The sequence below is a fragment of the Trachurus trachurus genome (genome assembly GCF_905171665.1).
Source record: "Trachurus trachurus genome assembly, chromosome: 18".
Lineage (NCBI taxonomy): Eukaryota > Metazoa > Chordata > Actinopteri > Carangiformes > Carangidae > Trachurus > Trachurus trachurus.
The window spans coordinates 12,353,966-12,379,816 of NC_139909.1; the positions used below are offsets into that span (position 1 = coordinate 12,353,966).

Consider the following 25,851-nt stretch of genomic DNA (forward strand, 5'->3'; position numbering starts at 1 on the left):
TTTAAGGTTCGATAAGGAAAAATGAAACCTGTAATGTGCAGATTTAACTTAAAATTTTGACTATTGGTTGATTTGATTTGAAATTTGCTTCAATCAGGTAAAAAAAAAAATCACACTCAGGGTCTTCGAAATATATTTGGAGGTCTGCTTATTATCATTTAAGTGGGTAAAGTGTGTTGCTTGGAGTGCTTTCTTTGATAGAGGCAGCATGCACTTTGATTGTGCTCGTATATTTAATACGGGATTGTGATGAATGTGAGTTGACAGCATGTGTTCTGTGTTTTGACAGGGTGATAACCTCCCAGACATCCCAGCACAGACCGTCACAGAGGAGAAGTACACGGACGAACACGGGAACATGGTCGTTAAGAAAGTAAGAGACCAAATCCGACAATTACACTGATGAGTAGTTAATTAAAGTCTTTTTTTCTGATTCAAACCTTCCCTCTTTCCGTCTTCACCAGATCACACGAAAGATAATCCACAAATGTGTATCTGCGGACGGCACGGAGACGCAGGAAGTGACCATCGAGGGCTCCCACCAGGAGACGGTGCAGATCGAGGAGGGCGACGCCGTCTCCAGGGTGGTGAAGAGGACGGTGCTCCGCAGCGAGGGAGACCAGAGGGAGGTGAGTGGGTAGCATCATCATCATCATCATCGTCCAGCTTCAGCTAACAGTCACAGATCAGCACCGACCTGTCTGTTGTCGTCCTCTCTCCAGCTGACCTTCTCGGAGCCTCTGGCCCTGTGCTCCGCCGCGGCGTCTCAGTTCGAGATGGAGCCGGTGCAGGGTCGAAAGGTCAGCAAGGTTGTCAAGACGACAGTGATAAAAGGGGAGAGGATGGAGAAGCAGATGGGAGACCCTTCGCTGGCTGCAGACCTCCCCTCGGCCAGAGAGGACTTTGAGAAGGTCAGTGTCTCTAGACCACAGATACTTCATCAGCAGGTGGTGAGACTGTGGAGAGGAGGAGGAGCTGCAGCTTTAGAAACATGTGTTTTCTAAAAAAATAAAATAAAAAAAAACATCAGTCCACTGCTGTTGTTCATTGTCTCTCTGTCCTCTCTCCTCCTTCGTTCTTTCGCCTCCAGGCTTTGAGTTTTGCCGGAGGCTTTGGGAAAGCTCTGGTGCCTCATGTAGTAGAGAAAGAGGTTGTTCAGGATGACGGTTCTGTGATCAGAAGGTTGGATTCAGCATGAGAGTGTTAAAAAAAACTCAACTTTCAGAGTTTAACAGCAGCATGGAGTGGTTTCACTTTGTAGTTAACATTTAGCTTCTGGATTTTGTCTCAATTTTTGTACTTTTCAGGGGAAGTCTTTTTACAGTCAACTTATTTTAGTTATTTTAGTCATCGGTCATTCTCATTCATTGTAATAATTTAAAACACATAGTGTCTTTAAACAAGTCCTTGGTTTCAGTTTATTACCCTTTATTGTTGCTGCAATAAATGAATATTTATTTTATATATTATCATAACTGATGACCAAAACTATGAAAATACAGACAGGTTGAAATAATGTTTTGATCAGAAATATTTCATGTAGCCAGCGTTGCATGGTGTGAGTTTGGAGACTGTTAATAAGTATCAATTTAGTTTAGACTCTTAAGATTACAAACTGTATCAGACCAAAGCTGTGACTATGCACATTTCATAGATAAAACACAAAAAACAAATAAAAAAAGGAACCTCTAAAAAATGAAATTATATTTTGTGAGGAAAAAAACAACATAATTTTCAAACAAACAAACAAACAAAAAGATAATTACTTCATGAATTGGCAGTTTGATGCTAAAATATTTTAAAATATCTTCTTTATTAAAAGTTGTTAACAAAAAAACAACAAAAAAACCTAATTTATTTGTCTAATTTGAACAAATTATCAACAGATTTTCAAATGATTTAGATTCTGGACCTCCGTAGGAGAGAAGAACATGTATATATGCCTGTGTTCCTGTGGCCTCAGCTTGTCTTGTTCCTCCTGCAGAAGCCAGATGCGTAAGTCGCGGACCCAGAAGAGGACTGTGGTGAGGGACGCCCTGGGGAAGCACGTGCACCTGGAGCGTGTGGACGACACCCCGGACGCCCTGCAGCCCGACGCCCTGCAGCAGCACCTGCACCGACTGCTCCAGCGCTACTGTGAAGATGAGTTGGAGAAGGAGGAGGAGGAAGAAGAAGAAGAAGAGGAGGAAGATGAAGAAGAGGAGGAGGAAGAGGAGGAAAGAAAGGAGAAGAAGGAGGAGGAGGACGAGAGCTTAAACTGAGCATCAGCTTCCACAGATCCTCTCCCTGCGTCCTCTCCTGTCGTCTCTGCGTCGCCGGACTGTTCCCTTCTTTTTGTCAGAAAATAGACGAAGCAGTATTTTGTGCTTTTACCTCTTCTTTCCTTCACGTTGTGTTTCATTCGCTCTTTTTGTGACCAAAGATCGCGCCCTTGTTTTTGTTTTTATCCGTTTGTTTCGTTTGCGGGATGATACTCTCTGTGTTTTTTCGTGTCTTCTTCACCTTTTTTTCGGCTGCTGTGTTGTGGCGACGGTTTCGACTTCACCGGAGGTGGATTAAAATCACCGGGGACATTTTTCGCCTTCACGCACAGGCCTCTTCTTGAAGAACTCTTGTAAACATTTGTATATAGAGGAGATGAAAGAGTCATGCTTGGATGGGGAAAAAGTAATAAAAAAAATAAAAATAAAAAAAAGAATTCAAAGCATTTAATACGTAGGTCCACCTAAACCTGCTGTACATGCACCGATTCAGCTGGAGAATGGCCACCGTACAGATGAGATTAATGTCACATGGAGGAGAAGTGAAAGTGTGAATCATCATGGACTCTTTTTAAAGCCAAACATCAACCTGCTGATCTGTTTACAAAGGCTGTGTGAGCACACCTTTTGTCTTCCCATAATGCATCTGCCCTTGTTTTGTTTTTTGTTCTTTTTTTTTGTTTTGTTTTGTTCTGTTACCGTGTCTGTCCTGTGTCATGATTTCACGTTGGATCCGTCGCAGAGAGCCGCTGCCTCTGTGTGTGTAAATATATAAAGTGTGTGTTACAAGAAAGGAAGTAGTGACGTGGAATGTTTCCGATCGAGCACTTAACCCGACCGTCCTCTAGCTTCCTGTCGTCCGTCTGTGTTTCCACCCTCCACCTTCACATGTGCTGCTTCTCCTTCTATTACCTGTCCTCCATGAAGCCTTGTAATACACACAGTCGTATCGTTGTATTTAACTTATCGTCAACAAACCTCATGGAAAAATTCCCATCCATCCTTCCTGTGTGAATTGCACTGTTGTTACCATGGACACACATGTATTGGTTTATCATTGTATAGTTAAAATCATAAGTCATTTTACTTGCCAGTGACAACAGTTGTTAGAGGAAGTAACCCTGATGATGTCCTATTGGTGGCTTGAGATAAAACTATTATGACATCATCAGGGTGTGAACAGGAAACAGGAAGTGAGGATTTTAAGAAATAAAAGCATCTACCAGGTTGTTTTTCCACCAAAAGTCACATTTAAACCGAGCCATTACGTTTATCATGTATTATCTGTTACAGCTTTTTAAGGACACGACCAAAACTTTACGTTTGGGTTTTTCCGTGAGATTTGTTGACACCAGTGAAATACAGACCGACACCAGACTTGTCCTTTATATTTGTAGCCATCACACACACGACATATAGACACTTTGCTTTAATCGCTGTTGTTGGTTTGAATTCTTCTTGTTATTATCGTCGCTCTCAACGTCTTGACACATCAACCTTAAAAACTCAAGCAAACACTGACTTCCACTGGTTTCAGTTACCACATCTGTACTTTGTTTATTTATTGCTGTCTGTTGGTGATCCCTGTACACTCCTGAGAGTGTGCGCGTGTGTGTGTGCGTGTGTGTGTGTGTGTGTTGGGATGTGTGTTTGAGTGTGTGTTTGAATGTCTTCTAAACCTAAAAGCAAACACAAAAAAAAGCTGAAGTTGTGTTGATTTGAAAGTTGAAACGCGTTCAGACTGATGATGAAGTATGTCTGGTGACTTTATGTAACAATACGATCCTCACGTTGCCATTTAGTTTGAGTGTGATTCAATGGAAAGAATAAAAGAAATGTCAAAAAGAGACCATTGATTTGATTTTAAATGAGCATCTTGTTTCCATGGTGATAACAATATATACATATTAACAGTGCAAATATCTATGCGGGCATGTATGACTTTATCAAATTATTACTAAAAAAAAGAAAAAAAAGAAACCTGAAACGCTAACAAGGCATAGCAGCTGCAGTGTGTACATGGCAGAACAATAAAACTGTACATGTGTCAAACGTGAAGTCATGTTGTTCTTTCTGACGGAGAATGAAGAGGTGATGACAGGAAGTGACGGACAGAGAAAGATTATCATCACACCTGTCAAGCGTATTCCAAGTGACAAGGAAAACTCTAACTACATATTTATAAAACCTTCATTTATTTATTGGGTTTTTTTCTGCCTGATGAAGGTCTAAGGACCAAAACGTCGCCGCGATTAAAATATCCATGCAAGTTGAACATTGTGTGGGATTTTCTCTGTACATATAAGTTTGGATCCGCTTGTCCCTTTCCCACGCACCTGTCAAAATAGATGTGTGAAGATTTTTTTTCTCTTTGAAGAACTTCTTTATACAAGCAAGAGATACAATTTTTATTGAGTTTTTGTCATAAGCCCATTATATCCACTTTTCAAACATGAGGTAATTTTAAACTCATCTGTTGTGTTATTGTTGCTCAATATTAGTCTGTTTACAAAACATACAGGCTGACTAATTTTATTAAAGCAGTACTAAAGAACTTTCAGTTTTGGTTGAGTTTGGCGGCGCCTGTGGACCAAAGCGGTAGTGTTTTGCCTGAAGGAAGACTCCATTTCCCATGAACACTAGCGTGAAGCCCTGTAAATATCCTGCATTAAAATTAACAAAAGACATCAAAACTAAGTTTCTGTTTCCAGTGGATCATTTCAAAGTGAAAACACAAACATAATCCATTGCTAAAGTGCCGTTATGCCTGTTCCCTCCTTGTTGTGACTCGCAAAAGTGAAAGTGAAGGAAGACTCCATTTCCCATGAACACTAGCGTGAGAGCAGGGTTCCTACCATGCTCCTCAAAGCTGCTTAGTGCCAGAGAAAGAGATACAGACCCCCTCAGACCATGACAGAGGTGTCATTCAACTTGTTGTAAGTCGATGTATCATCACAAAAGTTATGAAAATATTTTATGAAGGTTGAAAAGTTCCTTAGTGTTGGTTTAATAATTTTTGGTTTACTAACATTATTATAGAAAAAGCAAGGCAAATGGAAAGTTTTTAGAATGCAGCCATTTTTTTCATTCTTTCACTCGAGTAAATTTTCCTTCGTAAGTGCAGCATTATGCATTAAGATATTTTGCTGCTGTGCGAGAAAAATTAAAGAAATTAAGCAAAAGGGTGAGAGTGATATCTTTATATCCAAGTTTTCTTTAAAAATATTGATGGTGTTTTATTGGTTTGAGATCAATGTGGTGCTGTATAACACTATTACAAACAGAAGAAGATTCCTGTTTGTTGTAGAGTCAGAGATATAGAAAACTGTATCATCAGCGTAGAAACTGAGATTTCAGTGTTAAAGCTATGATCGAGGTTGAGAAACACGTTACAAAGATTTGAAAAAAGCACTTTTTTGGTTCCTTTGGCTCTTCACATTGTGTCGGTAGTACTATTGGGCCATATCCACCATCTAAATGATGTTAACAATAATGATCAGTCTTTGTAGCAAAAGAATTTGTACCTCAAAACAAGACAAACTGAAACCTGAACAAACCAACTCATTTGGCATAAATCACACGTTTTATTTGATATTTCTTAAACATACATCAGGTTTGTCCCATCATTGTAACATTATACACCAGTGTCCAATCACGTTCAGCACATCTTAGAAAGATTAACAGTGTGGCGTGTCAGTGATGTCATTCCTTATTTACCAAAAAGCAAAACAACAAACAAAAAACTAAAGTAAAACACCTGTGACTTCATCTTTGAACATGGCTGCTCCCTTTTACCCCGTGCTGGAATTATACATTTCCATTTTTTTGTGTGTGTGAGAGTGTGAATTTTAACATAAACCCGTCAGTGATGCCAACAAATCCCCCCGTGCCTTAACTCAACACTGTGACTACATTAACAGAATTATAGTAACATATCAATAACTACAAGAGAGGGGATTTACTAGTGAGTCTTTCTGGCCATGAAAAAAAGAAAAATTAAAAATCAATCAAGAACTTCCAGAACCAAACTATTCAGCTCGACGTGAATCAATAACTCATGTCAGTGTGAACATGCTGATTCTACTTTTTCGTCCTGTCCAGTGTAAAACGTTGGCATATACAAGTAGAACATGCAATAAAAGGTCTAATACAGGAAAACAGAAACCACCAATCCAGGTTTAAAGGAGATGAAAAAGGGAAGCGGAGTAATTATGGGAGGACGAGCATCAACAATCACGATATAAAAAGTAAACATAAAGAAAATAGAACTGAAATTCACATAATGATCTCCTTAATTTATGAAAATATGATTTAACTGGAAAAAGTCAGAATGGCCTTATCATTTTTATCATTACTCGTATCTATAGTTTACATTCTATGGTAAGAGACTCTTCTCACGTGCTGCTGTTTCAACTCGTTTTCCCTTTTTTTACACATGTAGTTTAAAATTCCTATCAAACCAGAAAAACAGATCTTGTAAAAGCAGCCCACTCTGTTCACATGGAAACCGCTAAAGATTAAGTAAAAGAGATTTTTTACATCGATTACCAAAAAACAACCTACACGTCACCAAACAAAAAGCGAGCTTGTGTGTCCGAGCTTCTATAGATGATGGCAAACCTGAAAACGTACATGAGTAAAAAGCAGATATGTGATTATACTGGTCATTGTGCCAAAAGGCCAAAAAATAAAAAATAAAACATCACAACAGCATGAGTCTTCAATATGTGCAATATTCAACTGGAAAACTCACTACATGATAACCGGAAGTTTCACATATTTTTGACCGGCCTGTTAAAAATCAATCAATCACCTGGGACGAGCGGCTCCTCTGGAAACCGTTTCTATATTTAAAACATGTTCATCTAAAAAAAAAAAAAAAAAACCTCTGCATATTAAAACATGCTGTGGATGAGAATCTCCTGTAATAAACGTCACACACTCTCACTACAAAATGATATTCGTCAGATATTATCCCTCGCTTTTTGTTTTGTTTTGTTTTTTTCCACAATGTGTACAATAATCTTCAGTCCAGCAGCGACAATATGTAAACAACACACTGAGAGGGGGCGGAGCTCTAGCTATCGTGGGCGGGGACTGGATGGACACTTGTGGGCGGGGTCTTGTCAGCTGACGGCTGTAGGCTGGAGGGTGTTTGTCGTCGAAGGTCGTCCTCTCAACTGAAACACAGGTCAATCACAGGCGGATTAGTCACCAGATAAAACTTGTATTTATTGTTTATTCATCTATAAACGACCTCCCGTGTGTTCGGTCTTACTTGGTGGGCACGGTGGGTGAGCCGGAGCGGTGGAAGTGGATGTTCTGCCACTTGCTGTCGCGGCGATGCCAGATGCGAGTCTCCTCCGACTGCATGGTGCGCGGCATGCCGTTGCCGTCGATGTACTGCGTGAGGCGGATGTAGGCGATGCAGGCGGCTTCGTCCCCGATCAGGTGGACGTGGGGGTTGAGCAGGATGGTGTGGATCGGCTGCTTCCCCTTAGACAGAGCTGCAGGAGACAGAGGAGACGGAGGACGGTGAGGAGACATGAAGCGTCCACTGGTGAGGACTTCCTGTTCACACTTAATTGTTTACAACAGTGTGTCTGCTGATTTGTGTTCCTCTTGTGAAATGAATTTGATATTGTTATTATAACTAATCAATGAGAAACAGTAATCATCAATGGGACCCAACTTGTGATTAGTATTTCAATAATAATGACATAAAATATCCACCACATAAAAATGTGTTTGTTTAGATAATAAATAAATGTCACATTTCATTTATAACACAGTTCATTTATCATGGTTGAAAAAAAAAAAAAAAAAAACTGTAAAAAAAAAAATTACATCTTTTAAAATGTAATAATAGGAATTTGAATGTATTTATTAAAAAATGACTTAAACTAATTATAACACTACCAATTATAATATTTTTTCCTAAATTCTAACACTTGGGGCGGTGTTTAGCTCACTTGGTGGAGCGGCCGCCCCATGTGTTGAGGCTACAGTCCTCACTGCAGGCGGCCCCCCAAAAATATAGTAATAAAATTAAAATAATATATAATAATAATTTTAAAAAAAATTCAAACACTTTATGTTGCCTAACAGGTTAACATTTAGAGTGGGTCTGAGTGGGTCAGTCTAACCCTCAGTGGATTAAGACTGACAGAGCAGAAATGATACAGAAATCAGTTATAAAGATATAATGTAGTGACGTATATGAGAACATTTTAATGGGGAACCATGAAAAAAGTTCCTGTAGATCCACCTACAGGTTTCCATGGCAGCCTGTGTTCAGGGGGATAAAAATCAGTGCAGCTACAGTAAATGAGAGAGCTGCTTCTTTAAATAACCTGTTACCACGATCTTAAGAACCTCTTCACCCTGTGTGAGTCGTTCTTTAAAGCTTCATCATCACACTGACACAGAATCTTTTCATCTTTACCGTTCTCAAAGTAGAAGCGGTGGAAGTCGGTTCCCTCCACCAGGTTCCCCAAGGCCTCGGGCTCGAAGGACGTGAGGCCGGGATCACAGATCTTCCTGAAACACCACGACACCCAGAGAGCAGGTCACACTTTAATATCCGTTGTTATATGTGTAGTTGTGTCAGGTTGTTGATGTTTCACCGGCTGAACTCACGTGTACGCCTCAAAGTCTCCGTTGTTGATGGCCTCGATCAGCTGCTCGGTGACTTTGATGATCTCCTGCTTACGAGCTGAGAGACACAGAGAACATCGGGTCAGAGCCGCAAACAGAACCAACGGAGATAAATCAAAAGAAGGATGAGTTAAGGGTTAAAAAACAACGAAAAAGGACCAATAAGGACAAGGTGTGTCCAACATCACAACAACTAAACATCAGGAGGTCCAGGAGTCACAGCAGCTTGAAAACCACAAGTCAAACATGACGGAGGACGGAGCGGAGAGAGTCGATGGTTCAACACGTGACAACATCAAAGTTACCTTTCATGCTAAGTAGGAAAGCTAGGAGACAATGAGTGGACAGAGTAAGTGCTGTTGTCGTGGCTACAAGGTCAACATGGAGATGAGCGGTGACATGAAGGAACACACACACTAAAACACACTAAAACACACCAATTAATTGCACCTTTACCTTCCACTGCCTCTATTCCAGAGTTGTTCCACGACACCTGAACACTCACAGTCTTCTCTCCGAGCTGAGCACTCATTGTCTCTACTGACACCAGAACCAGAACCAGAACCAGGACCAGACCAGCTGAGAGACCACACATGTTCCTGCTGCACTAAAGTCCAGACCCAGCAGTGCAACAGCTGCAGCTCCAGCAGTTACACAACAGCAGAGGACAAACAGCAGCAGAAGAAGACGACACCGTTTGACAGAAAACAGAATCCTCTGCTCTGATTGGCCGGTTCAGTGAGAAGGCCCGCGGTGCAGCTGAAACACCCGTGGTGGACTTTACTTTGCAAAAAGCAAACACTCTGCTGATTAGATGTTCAGACTGGAGATAAGTTCGCTTCAGTACATAGACAGGACCGACGGTTAACTGTTGAAGCTCCAGAGGAGAAAACAAACCAGATCTCCACTTAGAAAAATACGATTATTTATGTTTTTGATTGTTATTTGAAAGTAACATTGAGCAAAAATTGAGACTGTTCTCTAACATTAATGGTGTTCCTATGCAACTGCTTGATCCCAGGTTTCCATCCTGCAGAGTGGCTGAAATAACCAATAACAAACTTCAAGACCAAACAATCAACGTCCTTCACACAACAGATGTTAAAGGGATAGTTCAACATTTTGGCAAACTGGCCCATTGCCATTATCCCTATAGTTTTAGGAGTAGGTTCGTTACCTTTAATAGTCGGTGCAAGCTATTTTTAGAACGGCGGAGCAGAGCCGCGAGCTGCTCAGAGCTACGCTACGGAGGCGCAAGGGATTTCTTGGTTTCCCTCATCAAACTCATCAAATACACAATCCAACAACTCCAAAACGCTTTTGTGGACAAGTTGTGACCTGCACATTCACCACGTTATGAGATAATAACAGAGCGTTACCAGACAGAGTTGTTTTAGAGGCAAATGCAGAGACTGCTTTCCTCTCTGTAGTCAGAAGTCTAATTCTCTTCATTGTCTTGTTGGGTTCTTCTACAGATCCATTAAACCAAGAGGTCACAGCTTCTGATATGAGACTAATCAATAAAGTCATTCAATAATGCCGTCGTCCCCTGAGGTCTGGTGCCTCCTTATTAAATAGGATTTTTTCTTCATCAATTGAAGTGTTTGTGCTACAATCACCAACACTAAACCAACTCCTCTAGACACGTGTTGGCAACCAGTAAACTGATCTTCCAACCATGACTGCACCTACGTACATTATGTTGTAGAGTTATCATAGATGTCAATCATCCAACCAGAAACACATTCACCAAACCAGAGGCTTCAGGACGAGGGAACAGGAGGTGAGAAAAACACCTCTGATTTCCAGGTTTGAGACCTGTTCCTGACGTTCTTGATTCTTGTTGAACTCATTCATGACATGTTTGGGACTTTGCCAGACAGAACATTTTTTGATTCTACTAATAAAGACTCTACCACAGCAGCTAGTGTGTATCTACTTCATAATTTTACCTAAAGTAAATAGGTAACAAATTCATCTACACTCATTTGTCACATAGACTTTACTAGATTTTCTAAATTTAGTGCGTCAGTTCTACGTCTTGTTCAGGTTGTTCAGATTTGAGGAGGAGCTCGGGGGTCCCAGCTTCCTCCAGGGAACTTACACTGGGAGTCGGCGGGGCCCATGTTAGGCAGGGGCACAGGCCCCTGGGTGGGGGTGTGATGGGGCCTGCAGTGGCATGTGGTAGGATGGTCAGAGTAAAAGACCAGAAAGGTAGATGTGAAGAAGAGGAGCAGGTAGGCGGCCACCAGAACCCACAGGATGTACTGGCAGCACTCCTCAGCACTGGGCCACACACTGGGAGAGTACCAGCAGAAGGAGAAGGAGGAAGAGGAAGAGGAAGAGGAGGAGGAGGAGGAGGAGGAGGAGGAGGAGGAAGAGGAGGTGGAGCAGGCGGAGGTGGAGGGGGAGCGCTCTAAGTGAGAGGTGGGCTGATGTAAGTCCTTCAGATGGTAGATTTGAGAGCTGGAGGAGGGAGGGCGCTCTGAGATGATTGGCAGATGGACAACACAGGAATGAAAAAAAAGAAGAAATAAAAAATGGAGAAAAAAGGAAAAGGTGAAATGAAGAACACATGAAAAGCAGGAAGTGATGAGTTCTGTGAGCAGCTGAGAAAAGACAGAGTTTGGACAGAGTGAAATGTTGAGATGAGGTGAGTGTTGATGATGCAGGAGCTTCATAGATTTAGATCAGCATTAAAGGAAAAGTTTGGCTGTTTAGAAAAGTTGGGAACAGATTGAGAGAAAAATTATGAACCTATAAAATTCACACTAAAAAATAAAGTTTGGTTTTATCTCCTATCAGTAAGTCTTTGGCCTCTAGGGGGCAGTAGAAGAAACTAAAACCCAACATTGAAATAGTATTGTTTTTTCTATGGTTGTTACTGTACTTAAAGCAGAAGTGAGTGATATATTTGTGTTAATATAAGTCTTAAATAGTTATATCTTCCGACAGCAATCACTTACATAGAGTGTTTGGACTGAAACACGGGTCTCTCAGTCCCTCTGCTCTGCTCTGAGCCGAAGAGAAAACATTTATCGTATCCTACAGTTTTTATCCAATGAGGAGAGAGAACGGCATGCAGGGCTGTGTGTGCAGCCAAGGAACGCCGTGAATGTGGCGACGTAGGGACGAGTGACTGTTATGGTGCGTTCAAGGAAACTCGTATTTTTCCGACCGTGAAGTGGTACCAGTTCAATCTGGTACGAGTTCACCGGTCGGAAGTTACGAGTGGCCGTTATAGTGACTTTCACCGGTAAAACAGGTCGGAAAAACACGAGTGGGTTGCCTGGAACGCTACAAAGTCGTAAGTTGTGACTTGAAGCTGTAATTTACGATTTCAAAAGCCTGCCTGGAACGCATCATTAGCGAAAACGACCGGACCACTCACTTCTGCTTTAACATTTTAGTTTTGGTTAAAACTAATCATCATCAGCTCTACTCAAATATACAGGGTTTTAATGCCGTTACATTCACAAAAAGGTTATTCTAGTTGGCATATTTTATTTTTCAGTTGCTATGTTTGTGTCCTATTAGAGCTGCTGCTAAAAACCAATAACAACCATGATAACATCATCAACATGTCAGTTAAAAACAGAAACTGAGCTGATGGATTTTACTATAACATGATCACAGATGCATCTGCAGAAGGGAAACCCGACCTTACACTGTTTTTTTTCTAAAGGATCTATAAAAGTCAGATGTTCTGAGCCAAGACCAACAAACCAATGGTGTAACTTCATCACTCAGTCACATGCTGTTTAGCTAATTCAGCTATTTAGCTGTAGCTGAAGTGCTCCATCGGTAACACCTTCAGCAGATCTTCCAGTCCTCCACCAAACAAACGGCTCCTCATCACGACATCATCTTTCAACCAAAGAGAAGAAGCTGGCCACTTTAATTAGACACCAACCGTACATCATCCATGTATAAACAGATGAGTCACATTTCATTTTCCCCTCACTAAAATCCCTGCACTTTTCTCTTCCCACGTCTCCACAAAGAGACCACTGTGAAACCGGCAAAATGTCATTGTTAAAAATTTCTCCGAGCATCACAAAAAAATTTGGGGGCTTCCTCGAAGGCCGACTGAGAGCGCGGCGTGGAGACAGAAGATCAGTTGTACTCGGGATGGCGTGAAATCACTGATGAGGGATAAACCCGTTAAGTAGAGCGATTTCAAAGCTCCGCTGAATGAAGTTACTGAAGCATCGAGGACTCACCACCCCCATCATCCACGGATCATAATGGAGGCCATTGTAAAGGGCAGTGGCGTGTCCCTTAATGGGTCAGTGTATGGACTGGAAGAATGAGCGCGTATACAGCATGTTGTTACACACACACACTCTCTGCAGGAGATGAACATGAGCAGCTGAAGGAGGCTGAGGCTTTGTCAGATGTTAGTAATGTTGTAATACAAATCTTATTTGTCTGACAGATGTGGAAGGTCCACTTTCAAAGACACGGAGAGAGAGATGCAGAGATTCACTACACTCAGCATGAGCACAAGTCTCCCTCACCTTCATCCCTCTGTGTTTTGTTGCTGGTAAAATACTAAAAAGTACCTCACAACACAAACACATATGTATGTACATATGTTTAAGATTCTTACGAATGCTCAGGGTCGTAGTCTGGTGTCCAAAGACTCCAACAACTTTTCTTATTGAACCTAAATGAGTTGTGCTTTTTACCCCAGTTAAACCAAAGCCTGGTTTGTTTCCTGTCCTTAGTCCTACATGTATTTGTTTCGTGCATTTGGATGAAAACCGACACAATCACACCAAGACCATTTTGAGGAGATTTTCTCAGTCTGGTTCTAAAGGAACTCCGGAGCAGTTTGTTTTGGGTGCAACGATGACGAACCCACTCAGACTCAGAGCTCGGAAGTTTCTTCTGTTTGCTTTCCTGCTCTCACCAGACAATCTGGTGACATCACATGGTTTGTGATGATGCACTTTGGTTCACTCGGTTCAGTTTGTTTTCACACTGAGAAAAAAATTCCAAGTGGAAAATGCTCCAAGTACAAACTCCTCACCTGGACCAGACCAGACCAAACAAACAAAGAGTCATATTAAGGCTGGAGCACTGACAGGGCAAAGTGGGCACCTGTTAACATCCAAGTTGGTGTCTCAGTACAGTCCAGTTCAAATATTGCAAGGTTTCATATTATCACAGTGGGAGGGGTGTTGTGCAAAGAACTGCACTGACAGGAGATATTGCAGTCTTACATGATATGATGAAAGTGAAGAAATATGAACCATAACAAATGAAACATGCAGAAACTTTGAGACTTAAAGACAATGAGAATGCAACATGCAACAATCTGTCAAACAGATGGTTATTCCACTGAGAGATAATAAGATCAAGCAGAGAGAAAGAAGAAAAGTGAAGTGAAAGTCAGGACTAGTTTAAAGTTTTAGAGGAAAGACTTGAAGGCTGCTCTGTATCCGTCAGTCTAAACCTTCCTACCTCTCACGTCCTCGTCCTCGATGGTAGTGTTGGCACTCTCGCTGGACTCCTGTCGAACCACAAATAAAAAAGAGAAGAGCCGTGAGTGGAACCAGACTGACAGGACAGCACAAACACACAGGAGGACGCAGGCTGAATCCAGTCTGCTCAGTGTTACGGGCTGATCTAGGATCAGACTCAACAACAATATCTGGACAGAACAGCTACATGAAAGTAAAGTAGGTCAGATACGGTCATGTATTCTCAGATCAATGTTAAAAATGTTGACAAAATTAAGCTTTATTTTCATCCCTTTGAAACATACACATAGAAAACCCATGACATTGAACACAAACCTGTACATTGCATCAATACATGTATATAAACAGTAGCGATTAACTAGCTAACAGCAGCACTATCTTTATATACGACTCTACAACACAAAAACACATCATGTGACACTAAATGACGCCACCATGTCACTGCACCAAGCAAAGAATACAAGCATGCGCATATGTTCCCTCTTATGGATTATACATGATCATGTAGATCCATAAAAAAACACCCAGGCACAGGAGATGGACCCCGGGCCGCTCTGTTAAGGATTTAGCTTGGAACAGCTTTAGTATCCACGCACACCATCGCAGGGCCTCTGTTATGTTCCAAGAGCATGCATAATCCCTTTGTCACAGCACCGTACAACCGACTGAGATGTTAACACAACAATGGCAGCACATGCTTCTCCAAAAAGGTCTTACAGGAACCCATTTTTATCTCCTGAAATATTGGAATATCTTACATTATTTCCAGAAATAGCGTAGATGAGCGATGATGGAGTTAAAGGACGACATGCTTTTCAAGAGTTTACACCAGCATGCAGTATTGTACAGAAAAATCCATGGTTCCAACTGTGGGAAACATCCACTGATGCACAAACATTTATGAAGCAACACTGAGGCTTCTACTCTACTTCGGCAGCAAACTACGGCCTGGGATTAGCGTATACCTTGTTTCCGTCAGCAGGGTTGTGGATAACTGTGGTTTGAGGCTCCTGATTTGAGAGGACCAACAGTGGGGAGTCAGGAGGAAAGGTGACAAACAGGTATTTAGTAAAGAAAGAATAGGAAAACAACATAAAAAAGGTGGTGATGGAGGGATGGTGGGGGGATTTACAGATTTGCCACTTGTAGTGAAATGAAGTTGCTCACGACACCATCGGATACAATGGAGCTGCGACGATTCCCTGGATGTCTCGCTAAAGAATCACACATTTTTTACCCAACAAGACAACGGCAAATGACACCAAACACAGACACTGTACAGATCTGAAGTCTGTTAGGAGTAAAACAAAAACACTGTGTCTCCAGCTTTAAACACCAAGGACAGGTTCAGATGTACGGCACAAACAGTACATCAAACACAGAGCTGTATTACTCTCAAGAGATTAAAAGGAAGCTGAAAGGAAACAGACGTTCACAGTCGGGATCAATCGCCCACTCACAAGTACAGTGCATGCTATTGCTGTACACGGCGCTGTCTCACCACGTCCTGTCTGACATGATGTAACAGTCACTGAAACCCCACAAGGATAAAGTTGTTATGACATGAACCCTCTCGGGTCTTGCTGTTAACATCAGACCTTAGAGATCCAAGATCAGGTGTCAACGCCCCCAAGATCCACTGAGGACGCACTGGAGATCCCATTAAGTCTTATAGGCTACTGAGGTGGTCCGGGCCACATGTGGTCACTTTCTGTTAGCATTGCGGACATATAGACGTAGCCTACGTGCTGGTCCACACTGAAGGACCAACACCACTGACATCCTCTACACTGCAGTTTCCTCATGAAGCAAAAATATTTGACTATTTCAAGTGAGATTCGATCACAAGAGATGCAGTAAGTAATGAAATAAAATATCTGCAGTTATGAACCAAATGAAATAGTCAGTTATCAAATTGACATTTAAGATGGACCTATTGATTTCTAAATGTCAATCATGCATGAAAAAACGTCACAAAGTGTCCAGTAGATGCTAGTAGTGTCTGAGCGGCACAGTTAATTGTTAATACGTAATTAAAAGACCTAAAACATCCTGTTTCTATATTTACACAGAAACACGTCAGTTGGTTTAACCTCGACAGCTAATTCAGCTAGAAATGAAAGCTAACATAGCTATGTTTTCATATGTTAGCCTGTTAGTTTAGTCGGGCCTCTGCCTCACAGCAAGTTTCCTCTGAATCCACGTCCGATACTGATCGTTTTTGCAATGGATTGCAGCCCCTTCCTACTAATTTCTTAACCTCTTTCTTTCCTGTAACGTCTTTCAGAGCTCACTAACACACGTCACCATGATGCCAACCAGGTCGAAGAGCTGCTGTTTAGCAAGTTTTTAAAAACACACAATCCCTACAGATGTGACATGCCAGTTTTTACCAGTTGGCTAGCAGCTCTGTGTCTGTAGGTGTGCTTCTATCTTTTCTACATTAATTCATTTTAGGACACTGTTTACTATGATTTGGTGCTGCACAAATAAAACTCAACTGAAATTGAAATTGAAAGGGACAGTGGGTGGGGCTCCACAGGGAACTGTCCTGGGTCCTCTCTTGTTCACTCACTATACAACTACTGTTGGAGGTTGTCAGGAACTGGCAGAAAGAGGATCCGACAGTGGCCTTCAGTGTGGACAAAGCCTCAATTACAAGTCAGTGTTGTCTCTAGTTTGACCAACACTTGACGTGTGGCAACAGCGTATTAGCCACAGCTAATGCAACGGCCTCAATGTGGCCGTTATCATAGCCATCATCAACAACAGAGAATGTAGCCCATGTACAGCAACGTGAATCCAAATATGGACGACAAATATTACACAACCACTAAAGACAACTGTGGTTTTTCAGCTTCAGCCTCATGAAGAAAAACAAAAAAACAAAAACACAATCACCACAGATGAAAAAGTGAGAAAGGCACATATATATAGTTAGGCAGATACAGTCATGCAATCACACAGACAGCAAGGCAGGCAGGCAGACAGTGTACCAGTGAAGGAGTGGGGACAGGCTCTTTGGGGCTGGTGACCACATTGGCCTTGTTGTTGATCTGAGGAACAGAGTCGACACACAGGTACAGACGGGACAGGGCAGAAGTGACAAGCCTCAGTGTTCAGACTCTTAACACAAGCAGCTGCTGTGGAGGGAAAACCAGCTCCCCTCAGGGAGTCACACACACATACACACACAGATGTTTGAACAGGGAGGGCAAATAAACCATCGTTAACCACTTCATATGAAGTCGTATGAGTTCATACGTATCGTACGAGTCAGAAACCCAGTTATAGCAGAGGCCTATGGAAGTAGATGAAGACACACACGTCCAGAGTCAAGCTAATGACCCAATTCTCTGCACAAGAGTGATTCATTAGGTACCAATCTAAGTGATTCTACATTTACTTTATGCTATTATTAGTTTAATGGTTAACTTAAAACAAAGATCCAGGAGAAGGTTTGAGAAGATTTCAGGTCATATGGCCTGAAAACCCTTATCAGCTCAACAGTATAGATACATGTCCACAGTGGGGTCCAAAAGTCTGAAACCAATGGGAAAGTGGCCTCAGATTTTGGACCCCACTAGATAGATGTCAAGTTATTGTTTGGGGGCTGACCAACTGACCCACTGACCCAAAAATCATGCTTTTTCCAATTGGTAAACCCAACTGGATACACACACAGTCTGTAGTCTGAACTCACACACATCTGAGAGATTGTGTACTGAGAGACTGTGCCACTATGCAAACTACAGGCTGGTTTCGGTGAGCTACGATATGCAAATTGGACAGAAATAGAATTTAAAATCCCACGATGTCCAAATCACAAACACACAAATATGAATAAACAAACTAGCATTTGTTCTGTGATAAACTTGAATCTCTGGCGTCAGGTGTGTTTCTTCAAAGCAACATGACACCCACACTGATCTGTTAGCTTTGAACAGCTTGTTCAAGGAGAAGAAAGTGAAAGTTTTGATCTGATCCGTTCTGGACTAGATGGTGCAGCTCCTCTAATGTTTGCTCTCAGGCTGGAGACACGCTGCATGACTGAGGCCTGTTACTGTGGACACCAGCACATCTGGTCCCGTGGCCTTGAGCTCAGTAACACACAGCTCTGTAATGTACTGGTATGTATGACTACCAAAACATCAAAACCATTCCTTTAACTTTACACCCAATTTAATCAGCACAAGATTGGTTCTTTTATCACAGTAGATTGGTTTTGGATTCAGTGATTTATGAGCTGGGTTTTCCTAATAATCTGGTGTGACTACGGAAAATCATATCCATCAATGTTCATTTCTGCTCAGGCCAAATATGAGATTGATTCAGACGCTGCATTAGATTATTTTGAGAATGTATCTGTTTAGGTAAGAAAAAAGGATTTCAAAACGATGCATTCAGTGATATTGATGTGTTTTATGGTTGGAATATTAGCTAGCTATCCCATCAGACAGCTTTTTTTAAATGTTGGGACCAACATTAAAAAAAGATTTACATTTCTTTTGGATGGAACTGAATACGTTCTTTTCAATGAACAAAAATATTTAAAAAAAACACTTTTCTTTTTGCTCCCATTTTTAATGCAGAGCCACTTTGAAATTAGCAGTTTTATCTGGACAAAAAGACATTTATTAGACAGTGAACTGTCGAATTTCAGTGAAATGTAATATGATGTACGTAATATAGAGATTATTTAAAAACTTTTAAGAAAAAGATATTTTTGTGGCTGAAAAATAGCTTAGTTCTTTGATTTCAAGAAATGAAAAATGGAAACAGAAACTAAAGTGTTAAGTAAAATTATATTTTTGACACATATGGAGTCTAGAAGCCCTGATTTTAAACAGTAAAGGACTGATTGATCGTAGGTTACAACCGACCTGAGATTATAGCTTCAGTGCCTCTTTAATTAAATCATAAATATCAATCAGGGTGTGACCAGAACAGGTGAATATCAGGGAACAAAGGATCTACACTTATTCTCAACCCCACTCAGTAGCTGTGTTTCAGTTCAGGGGCCACAGGGGCCCAACTACACACTGACAGTGTCATAGTAGTGCCACTGGGCCCAAACTATCCCAGGATTCATTGCACATTACAAACAGAAGAACCACTTCCAAAATGACTTGTGCTAATTTTAACAGCTAATGATACAACTATTAACATCAAGGGCCCCACACCGTGTCCTCTGAGGGATGTGGCCCCTGGACTTAAAACACAGCTGGTGTGTAGTGTTTTCCAGTCATGGAGCGTCTCTCCAGCCTTCAGCGTGGTGCAGCACTGTGGGTGGGTTGTGGGTGTGGGGGTGTCTCTACAGCTAACTACCCACTGCAGGGGTCAGACTCGGGGCCTACCCTCAGAGCTTCTGTACCATCCGTCTTCCTCTTCTTGTAGTGAGCAGCCACAACACAACGAGACAGACAGTCACAACCTCTGCCTGACACACACACACACACACACTCTTGGAGGATAGTGGGGGAGGTTCATGGAGGACGAGGTGTGCGTAATTGTGATTATTTACATCACAATTCAATTGCTTTCAAGCGGATCCGTCTTATATTGAAATTCTCCTGTCGTCCAGCAGCCACAGATTACCCACTACAGCTTTAAATACGTGGAATCTTATTTTATATACATAGTTTGAAAAATGCACTTTAGTATTTCACCACTTTGTACTTTGCTCTACTGATGCGACCATCATGTTATGTAATGCATTTGTATTGTAATTTGTGGACCATGGGACTACAGATGGAAATTAGATCCAGAGCTAAATCTGGCATATTTACAACCAGTTTTTGAATGTTCATGAATATGCAGAGTCCCATTACTACGGAAAAGGATTAGGGCCGCTGTGGAAAAATTCAGAATTCTGTGTTTTAAGTCAGAAGTCTGAGAAAAAAAAGTTAGAATTCTGAATTTAAAGTCAGAATTCTGAGTTTTAAGTCAGAATTCTGAGTTTTAAGTCAGAATTCTGAATTTAAACTCAGAACTTCAGAATTCTGAGATTAAAGTCAGAATTCTGAGTTTTAAGTCAGAAGTCTGAGAAAAAAAAAGTTAGAATTCTGAATTTAAAGTCAGAATTCTAAGATTAAAGTTAGAATTCTGAATTTAAAGTCAGAATTCTCATATTAAAGTTAGAATTCTGAATTTAAAGTCAGAATTCTGAGATTAAAATTAAAATTATTAGATTCAAGTCAGAATTCGAGTTTTAAGTAAGAATTCTGAGAAAAAAAGACAGAGCTCTTTTTTTCCCCACAGTGGCCCTAATCATCTTCCGTACATTACAAATAAATGAAAAATATTTATAGTCCATTGGGTCCTTATAAGTTCAACACAGCTACATACTTTGCTAAATGTGTAGATGAAGTGTCTTGGAGTCACAAAAATAAAATCTGCTGCAGCACAAACAGTCCCAGTAAAAAGCCATGAAGTCAGCACAAATCAAAACTACCATTCACCTCCATCGTATCAGGTTAGTGACAAGAGTCTGAGCAGCAGAGACACATGAATACTGCAGAGTTGACATGGTAACCAACCACCTGTGTGAGTGAGAGAAGCTGATTTGGACGAACAAACCCTCTGAAGATGAGAACAGTCGAGGAGGAGGAGAGATATTCTGGTTAATCAGGGTTAAACTGAGCGACAGATAAGGAGGCAGAGGGTGGAAAGAGAAACACACACACACACACACACACACACACACACACACACACACACACACACACACACACACACACACACACACACACACACACACACACACACACACACACACACACACACACACACACACACACACACACACACACACACACACACACACACACACACACACACACACACACACACACACAAACACACACATCTGGTCGTATCAGTGGAGGATTTTCATCTTCAAACAGCCCAGAGAAGAATATAGAACCATCCTCCTCTCACAGAGACTCACAACAAAGAGTGGAAAACATCCCATATCACCGAATCTGAACCAGTTCATCTTTGACTCCAAGTGAAGTGTTGTGCAAAACTTAAACACATTTCCTCACACGGCTCATGAGATATCGGTTCAGGGGCTAAAAGTTGTGTATAAACACCCTCAAGTTGTGACGGGGTATTGAACAGGAACAAAAACTGGTGTGTGTGTGTGTGTGTGTAGCGTGTTGACACCGGTAGAGGACGTGTGTGTCGGCTTCATGTACGAGACGAGACATGAAAAGAGTAAAATGTGTGAAGTGTGTGAAGAGTGAAACTGAAGCTGAACTTACTTTGACACCATCTGGTTTTTTGTTCAGCAGGCTCTTGGCTGCTGTTGAGAGAAAAAAAAAAGAAAAAAATAACAATGAAAGGAAATCAAAGGTCAGCTGTAACCAACACACAAACACACAAATATTACACACATGCATGCAATGGGTCTGTACAAGGCCAATTACTAGCAGCCTCAGACTGGGCCCTGCTAGAATCGGATGCAAGAAAAGAAAAATGAAGTGAGGAGATGAAATAAAAGTGAGGGAACGGTGATGGATTAGATGAGTGAGCTTCAGGTTAAAGGAGGAAGTGAGGTCTTCTTTCTTCTTCTACCGAAAACAAAAACAGGTGTGATGTGTGATGAGCTGAACTCGTTTCCATCGACTCTTCAGCTCGACATGCAGAGATACAGGAGATGATTGGTGGAGACAGGATGAAGTGTGGGAGTGGGAGGGTTTTCTACCTCCTCTGTGAGTCAGTGGTGGTGATGGGTGGTGGTTGAGTGGCAGGTGAAGGGTTTGATTGACAGGAGTGATTGGTTAAAAAACCCACAGGCATGTCCATGTTTACTAGCTGATAGGAGCTTTTCAGTGACTGAGCGCGGCCGTGGAGGAGGAAAACGTCCCTGAACGCACCACGCTGAGGCGTTTCTGACCTTCTGCTCAGACATAACGCTGACTCACAACCTGGTTAGAGTCTTTGTGTGATGACTTTTTGTCTGGACCGACTGATTGACTTATTGGTGACGGTACTGTGCTGTACTGGGATCTTTCATCTCTATTGCGACTTGCAAAAGCATCTACAGCAAATTGTAAGATCACAACAAAACTGAAATGTTAAAGCAGATATCAGTGGAATGTTTTTGTTAATATAAGTCCTAAATAGTCCTATTTTCCGTCAGCAATCACTTACATGAAGTATTTCAGCCTAAACACGAGTCTCTCCGTCACTCTGCTCTGCTGTAACCCGAGGAGAAAATTTTCCTTGTGGGATACAAGTGTTATCCAATGAGGAGAGAGAACGGCATGAAGGGCTGTGTGTGCAGCCAAGGGATGCGCGTGAATGTGGTGACGTAGCACGAGGACCAATTGATGCCTGACAAGGGCGGGGGCTGCTAACTCATGGTGCGTTCAAAGAAACTCGTACTTTGTGTTTTTCCTTCCTGTGAAGTCATACCAGTTCGATCTGGTACGAGTTCACGGGTCGGAAGTTACGAGTGGCCGTTATAGGGAACTTTCACAGACAACAGGATGGTAAAAACACGAGCTACGGGTTACCTGGAACGCTACCAAGTCGTAGTTGTGACTTGAAGCTGTAACTTACGGTTTCAAAAGCCTGCCTTGAACGCAGCATTAGCCGAAACGGCCGTGAAGCTGATATCTGCTTTAAGTAACATTTGTGAATCAGTTTTGAATTGAATCATGATATTTCCTAGATAAAGCACCTCTAGTCCTCAGTATCTGAAAATATCTACACTATTAGTTCATTGTAGTTACATAATATCAGCACATAGATAAAACTATGGCAAATCATTTTTAACATATTATACATTATTACATTACAAGTTGTGTTGATGCTCTTCTCTTCTGTAAAGTGAATTACATAAATGTCTGATCTGTATTTATAAATGATAAAGTATAAACCAGGCTCTACATTTATAAAAGCCACTGTAGAGGTTAAAGTATCAGTATTTCCTGATGATGTAGCAGACGTCTGTTACAAATGTACTAATTCACAGATGTCAGAATAAGAAATGTTCTCCTCCAACGCGGCCGCGGCCGTCAGCGCTGACTGAGAGCTCTATCCTGGTGCTGCAGTAAGACACCACACGCCTGGAAGCAAAAACCTGACGGTGAAGCGTCGGCTCCGCCGAGGACTCTTACCTTACAGGTGAGTTTACCACACACAAGACAGAGAGGGAAGAAAAACAAGAGTAAAACACTGAGGCCCGGTTTACACTCATATCGATTTAAAAATAAAAAACTGGGGAAATTACAGTTTAGGTTTATTACAATAAACAAAATTAACAAGAATTTAAAAAAAAGTCATCTTGCCTGTTGTTTGTCATTAAGAAACGATCAATAAAGCTATAACAGTTTGAATGCTGTGGCCTTTAAAGACTCTAAAGGCCAGAGCGATTGAAAAAAACAAAAAACAAAAACCAAACAGGAAGATAAATAATAAAGACGGAGCTGATGGAGCCTGGTAGATCCATACTGGGAGGAAACATGAGACCGTTAACAGAGCTGGTGTCTGAGCTGTGATTGGTCCAGTCTTACCTGAGAAGTTGCGCGTGGCGAGCATGGTGGTGAGGATCGCACCCTGAGGACACACACACACACATAAACTCAAAGGTTAATGATGAGACCTGCTGCTGCCTGTGACTCAGTCTGACCCATGACTTCATCCTCGTCGCTCACCTTGAGTTTCCTCCTGGCGTTGAACTTCTTGAGGCACTCCACAGTCTCCTGTCTGTGCATCATGGACGCCACAGTGGAGCGTTGCTGTAACACACACAGATCAGGAGTGGAGTCAAATAAATGAGCCGTAAGAGTGTGTTTGTGTGTGTTTATGTGTGTTTATGTGGGTGTGTGTGCGTACGCAGATCCAGGGGTGTTTGAGAGCGTCTGTGGCGGTGACTCTCTTGGCTGGGTTGATGGTCAGCATCTTGTTGATCAGGTCTTTGGCCTCTGGCGTCACCGTGTCCCACTCCGGGGAGGGAAACTGTTCAGAGAGACGTCACATACTGTTAGACACATCCAGATACAGCAACGTGAAAAAGCTCTGAAGGTCTTTTTGTTTCCTGCCCTTCGGTTTTAGTTCTGTCTCATCATCTCTTCACGTGTCATTTACTTTAAGTCTGGCTAATTAGTTGATCTCTTCTTATTTGAACTAGATTTTGTTGAAGCTAAATTACTTTAAGGCGGTTGCATCGCTCCATTTCACATATTTTAGATGAAACAACACCTTTAACTTATTTTATTGAATATATTGTATTATATTATAATTTTATTCTCCAAATATCCTGTACAGTTTCTTCACAACAAACTTTAGTTTCCATAAAGCATTGTGTGTGTCTTCTTCAGGTCTGACTAACATATTTCTTTCATTGCAAACACATTGTATCGTTTACAACTTCTCCTCATTTCTATTGGCACATAAAACAAGTCACTCTCACTGTTGATGAGTGGATAAGAATAATAAAATGAGTCTATATGATTGAAATATTCCCTCAAGTTTATCTGATCTGGACCAAACCGAGTAAATGACATAGCAGTGACCTCAGCTGGACCTAGAAGGTCAAATTTGTGTTGACTAAAATGAATGAATGACTCACATCATAAGCTCCAGCTTTGATCTGCTGGTAGAGTCTGTGCTGGTCCTCGTCCCAGAACGGAGGGTATCCCACCAGGAGGATGTAGAGGATCACACCTGAGCACAGAGGAAACACAGTCAACCAATATTATTTCAAACTTCCTGTTGTTCCTAATAAACCTGTTGATGTTATTAAGATCTGTTTATGTGTCAGTCAATAAAGACTTATGTACAGCTGAGAACAGGTTTATATCCCATATATCCCATATATCCCGAAAAATAAAAAAACAGATCTTGATTTTTTTTTTCTATTCTATTCTATTCTATTCTATTCTATTCTATTCTATTCTATTCTATAAACTTTAATAAAGAAGGAGTTTGTCATTTCAAAAAATTACATTAATCAGTTTAGTTTGTTCTCGGAACGATTTGAAGGTTCAATATTTATCTGAAGATAAAAATGAGGCAGAATATTGTAAAAATCAATAAAGTTACTTTACATTTGTCAGTATTTCTAGTTCACACAGATAAAACATCAGGTCTCTGGCTCAAACAGCTGCAGAGATATTCATCTATACATGAACATATGGAGGTTTACACACCGCTGCAGGCCTCAGACTGTTAAACTAACAAATACGGAGATAAACAGAAACATGACGTCTAAATAAAGACGAGCGTGATGACAGAGTGAAACCATGAGGCAGCAGTTTGCTGCTGTTATCACTTTTTATTGGCTGAGCCGCTGCCAGGAAAAGATGAAAGCCTCTCTATCTGACAACGAGACAGTGTGACCACAAACACAACAGTGGCTATTGTGTCTGTGCTCAGTGAGTCGGCCCAGGTGTGTGTGTGTGTGTGTTCACACTGTGTGGTTTTGACAGCTC

At 41.4% G+C, this 25,851-nt stretch overlaps 2 protein-coding genes across 4 annotated transcripts in view; one reads left to right on the forward strand and one right to left on the reverse strand.

Annotated features, from left to right (window-relative positions):
* ank2b (ankyrin 2b, neuronal) overlaps nucleotides 1-2,715 on the forward strand; it is a gene marked incomplete at its 5' end in the record, with an annotated part of 73,811 nt that extends 71,096 nt beyond the window's left edge. For both annotated transcript variants that reach the window (XM_083992671.1, XM_083992670.1), the window contains 5 exons: nucleotides 290-373; nucleotides 465-629; nucleotides 723-911; nucleotides 1,091-1,182; nucleotides 1,985-2,715. In XM_083992671.1, coding sequence (XP_083848797.1) covers nucleotides 290-373; nucleotides 465-629; nucleotides 723-911; nucleotides 1,091-1,182; nucleotides 1,985-2,261 — 807 coding nt within the window. In that variant the 3' untranslated portion in view covers nucleotides 2,262-2,715. The remainder of the gene's footprint in view (nucleotides 1-289; nucleotides 374-464; nucleotides 630-722; nucleotides 912-1,090; nucleotides 1,183-1,984) is intronic.
* A 4,820-nt stretch (nucleotides 2,716-7,535) lies between these two features.
* camk2d1 (calcium/calmodulin-dependent protein kinase (CaM kinase) II delta 1) overlaps nucleotides 7,536-25,851 on the reverse strand; it is a gene marked incomplete at its 3' end in the record, with an annotated part of 71,292 nt that continues 52,976 nt past the window's right edge. Inside the window, exons 9-19 of one of the 2 annotated variants that reach the window (XM_083992689.1) lie at nucleotides 24,990-25,084; nucleotides 24,254-24,376; nucleotides 24,073-24,156; nucleotides 23,932-23,974; nucleotides 21,673-21,713; nucleotides 17,404-17,463; nucleotides 15,373-15,417; nucleotides 14,388-14,436; nucleotides 8,901-8,997; nucleotides 8,707-8,801; nucleotides 7,536-7,768 (exon numbers count right to left, since the gene is read on the reverse strand). In XM_083992689.1, coding sequence (XP_083848815.1) covers nucleotides 7,536-7,768; nucleotides 8,707-8,801; nucleotides 8,901-8,997; nucleotides 14,388-14,436; nucleotides 15,373-15,417; nucleotides 17,404-17,463; nucleotides 21,673-21,713; nucleotides 23,932-23,974; nucleotides 24,073-24,156; nucleotides 24,254-24,376; nucleotides 24,990-25,084 — 965 coding nt within the window. The remainder of the gene's footprint in view (nucleotides 7,769-8,706; nucleotides 8,802-8,900; nucleotides 8,998-14,387; nucleotides 14,437-15,372; nucleotides 15,418-17,403; nucleotides 17,464-21,672; nucleotides 21,714-23,931; nucleotides 23,975-24,072; nucleotides 24,157-24,253; nucleotides 24,377-24,989; nucleotides 25,085-25,851) is intronic. The other variant, XM_083992690.1, reaches the window with a different exon arrangement.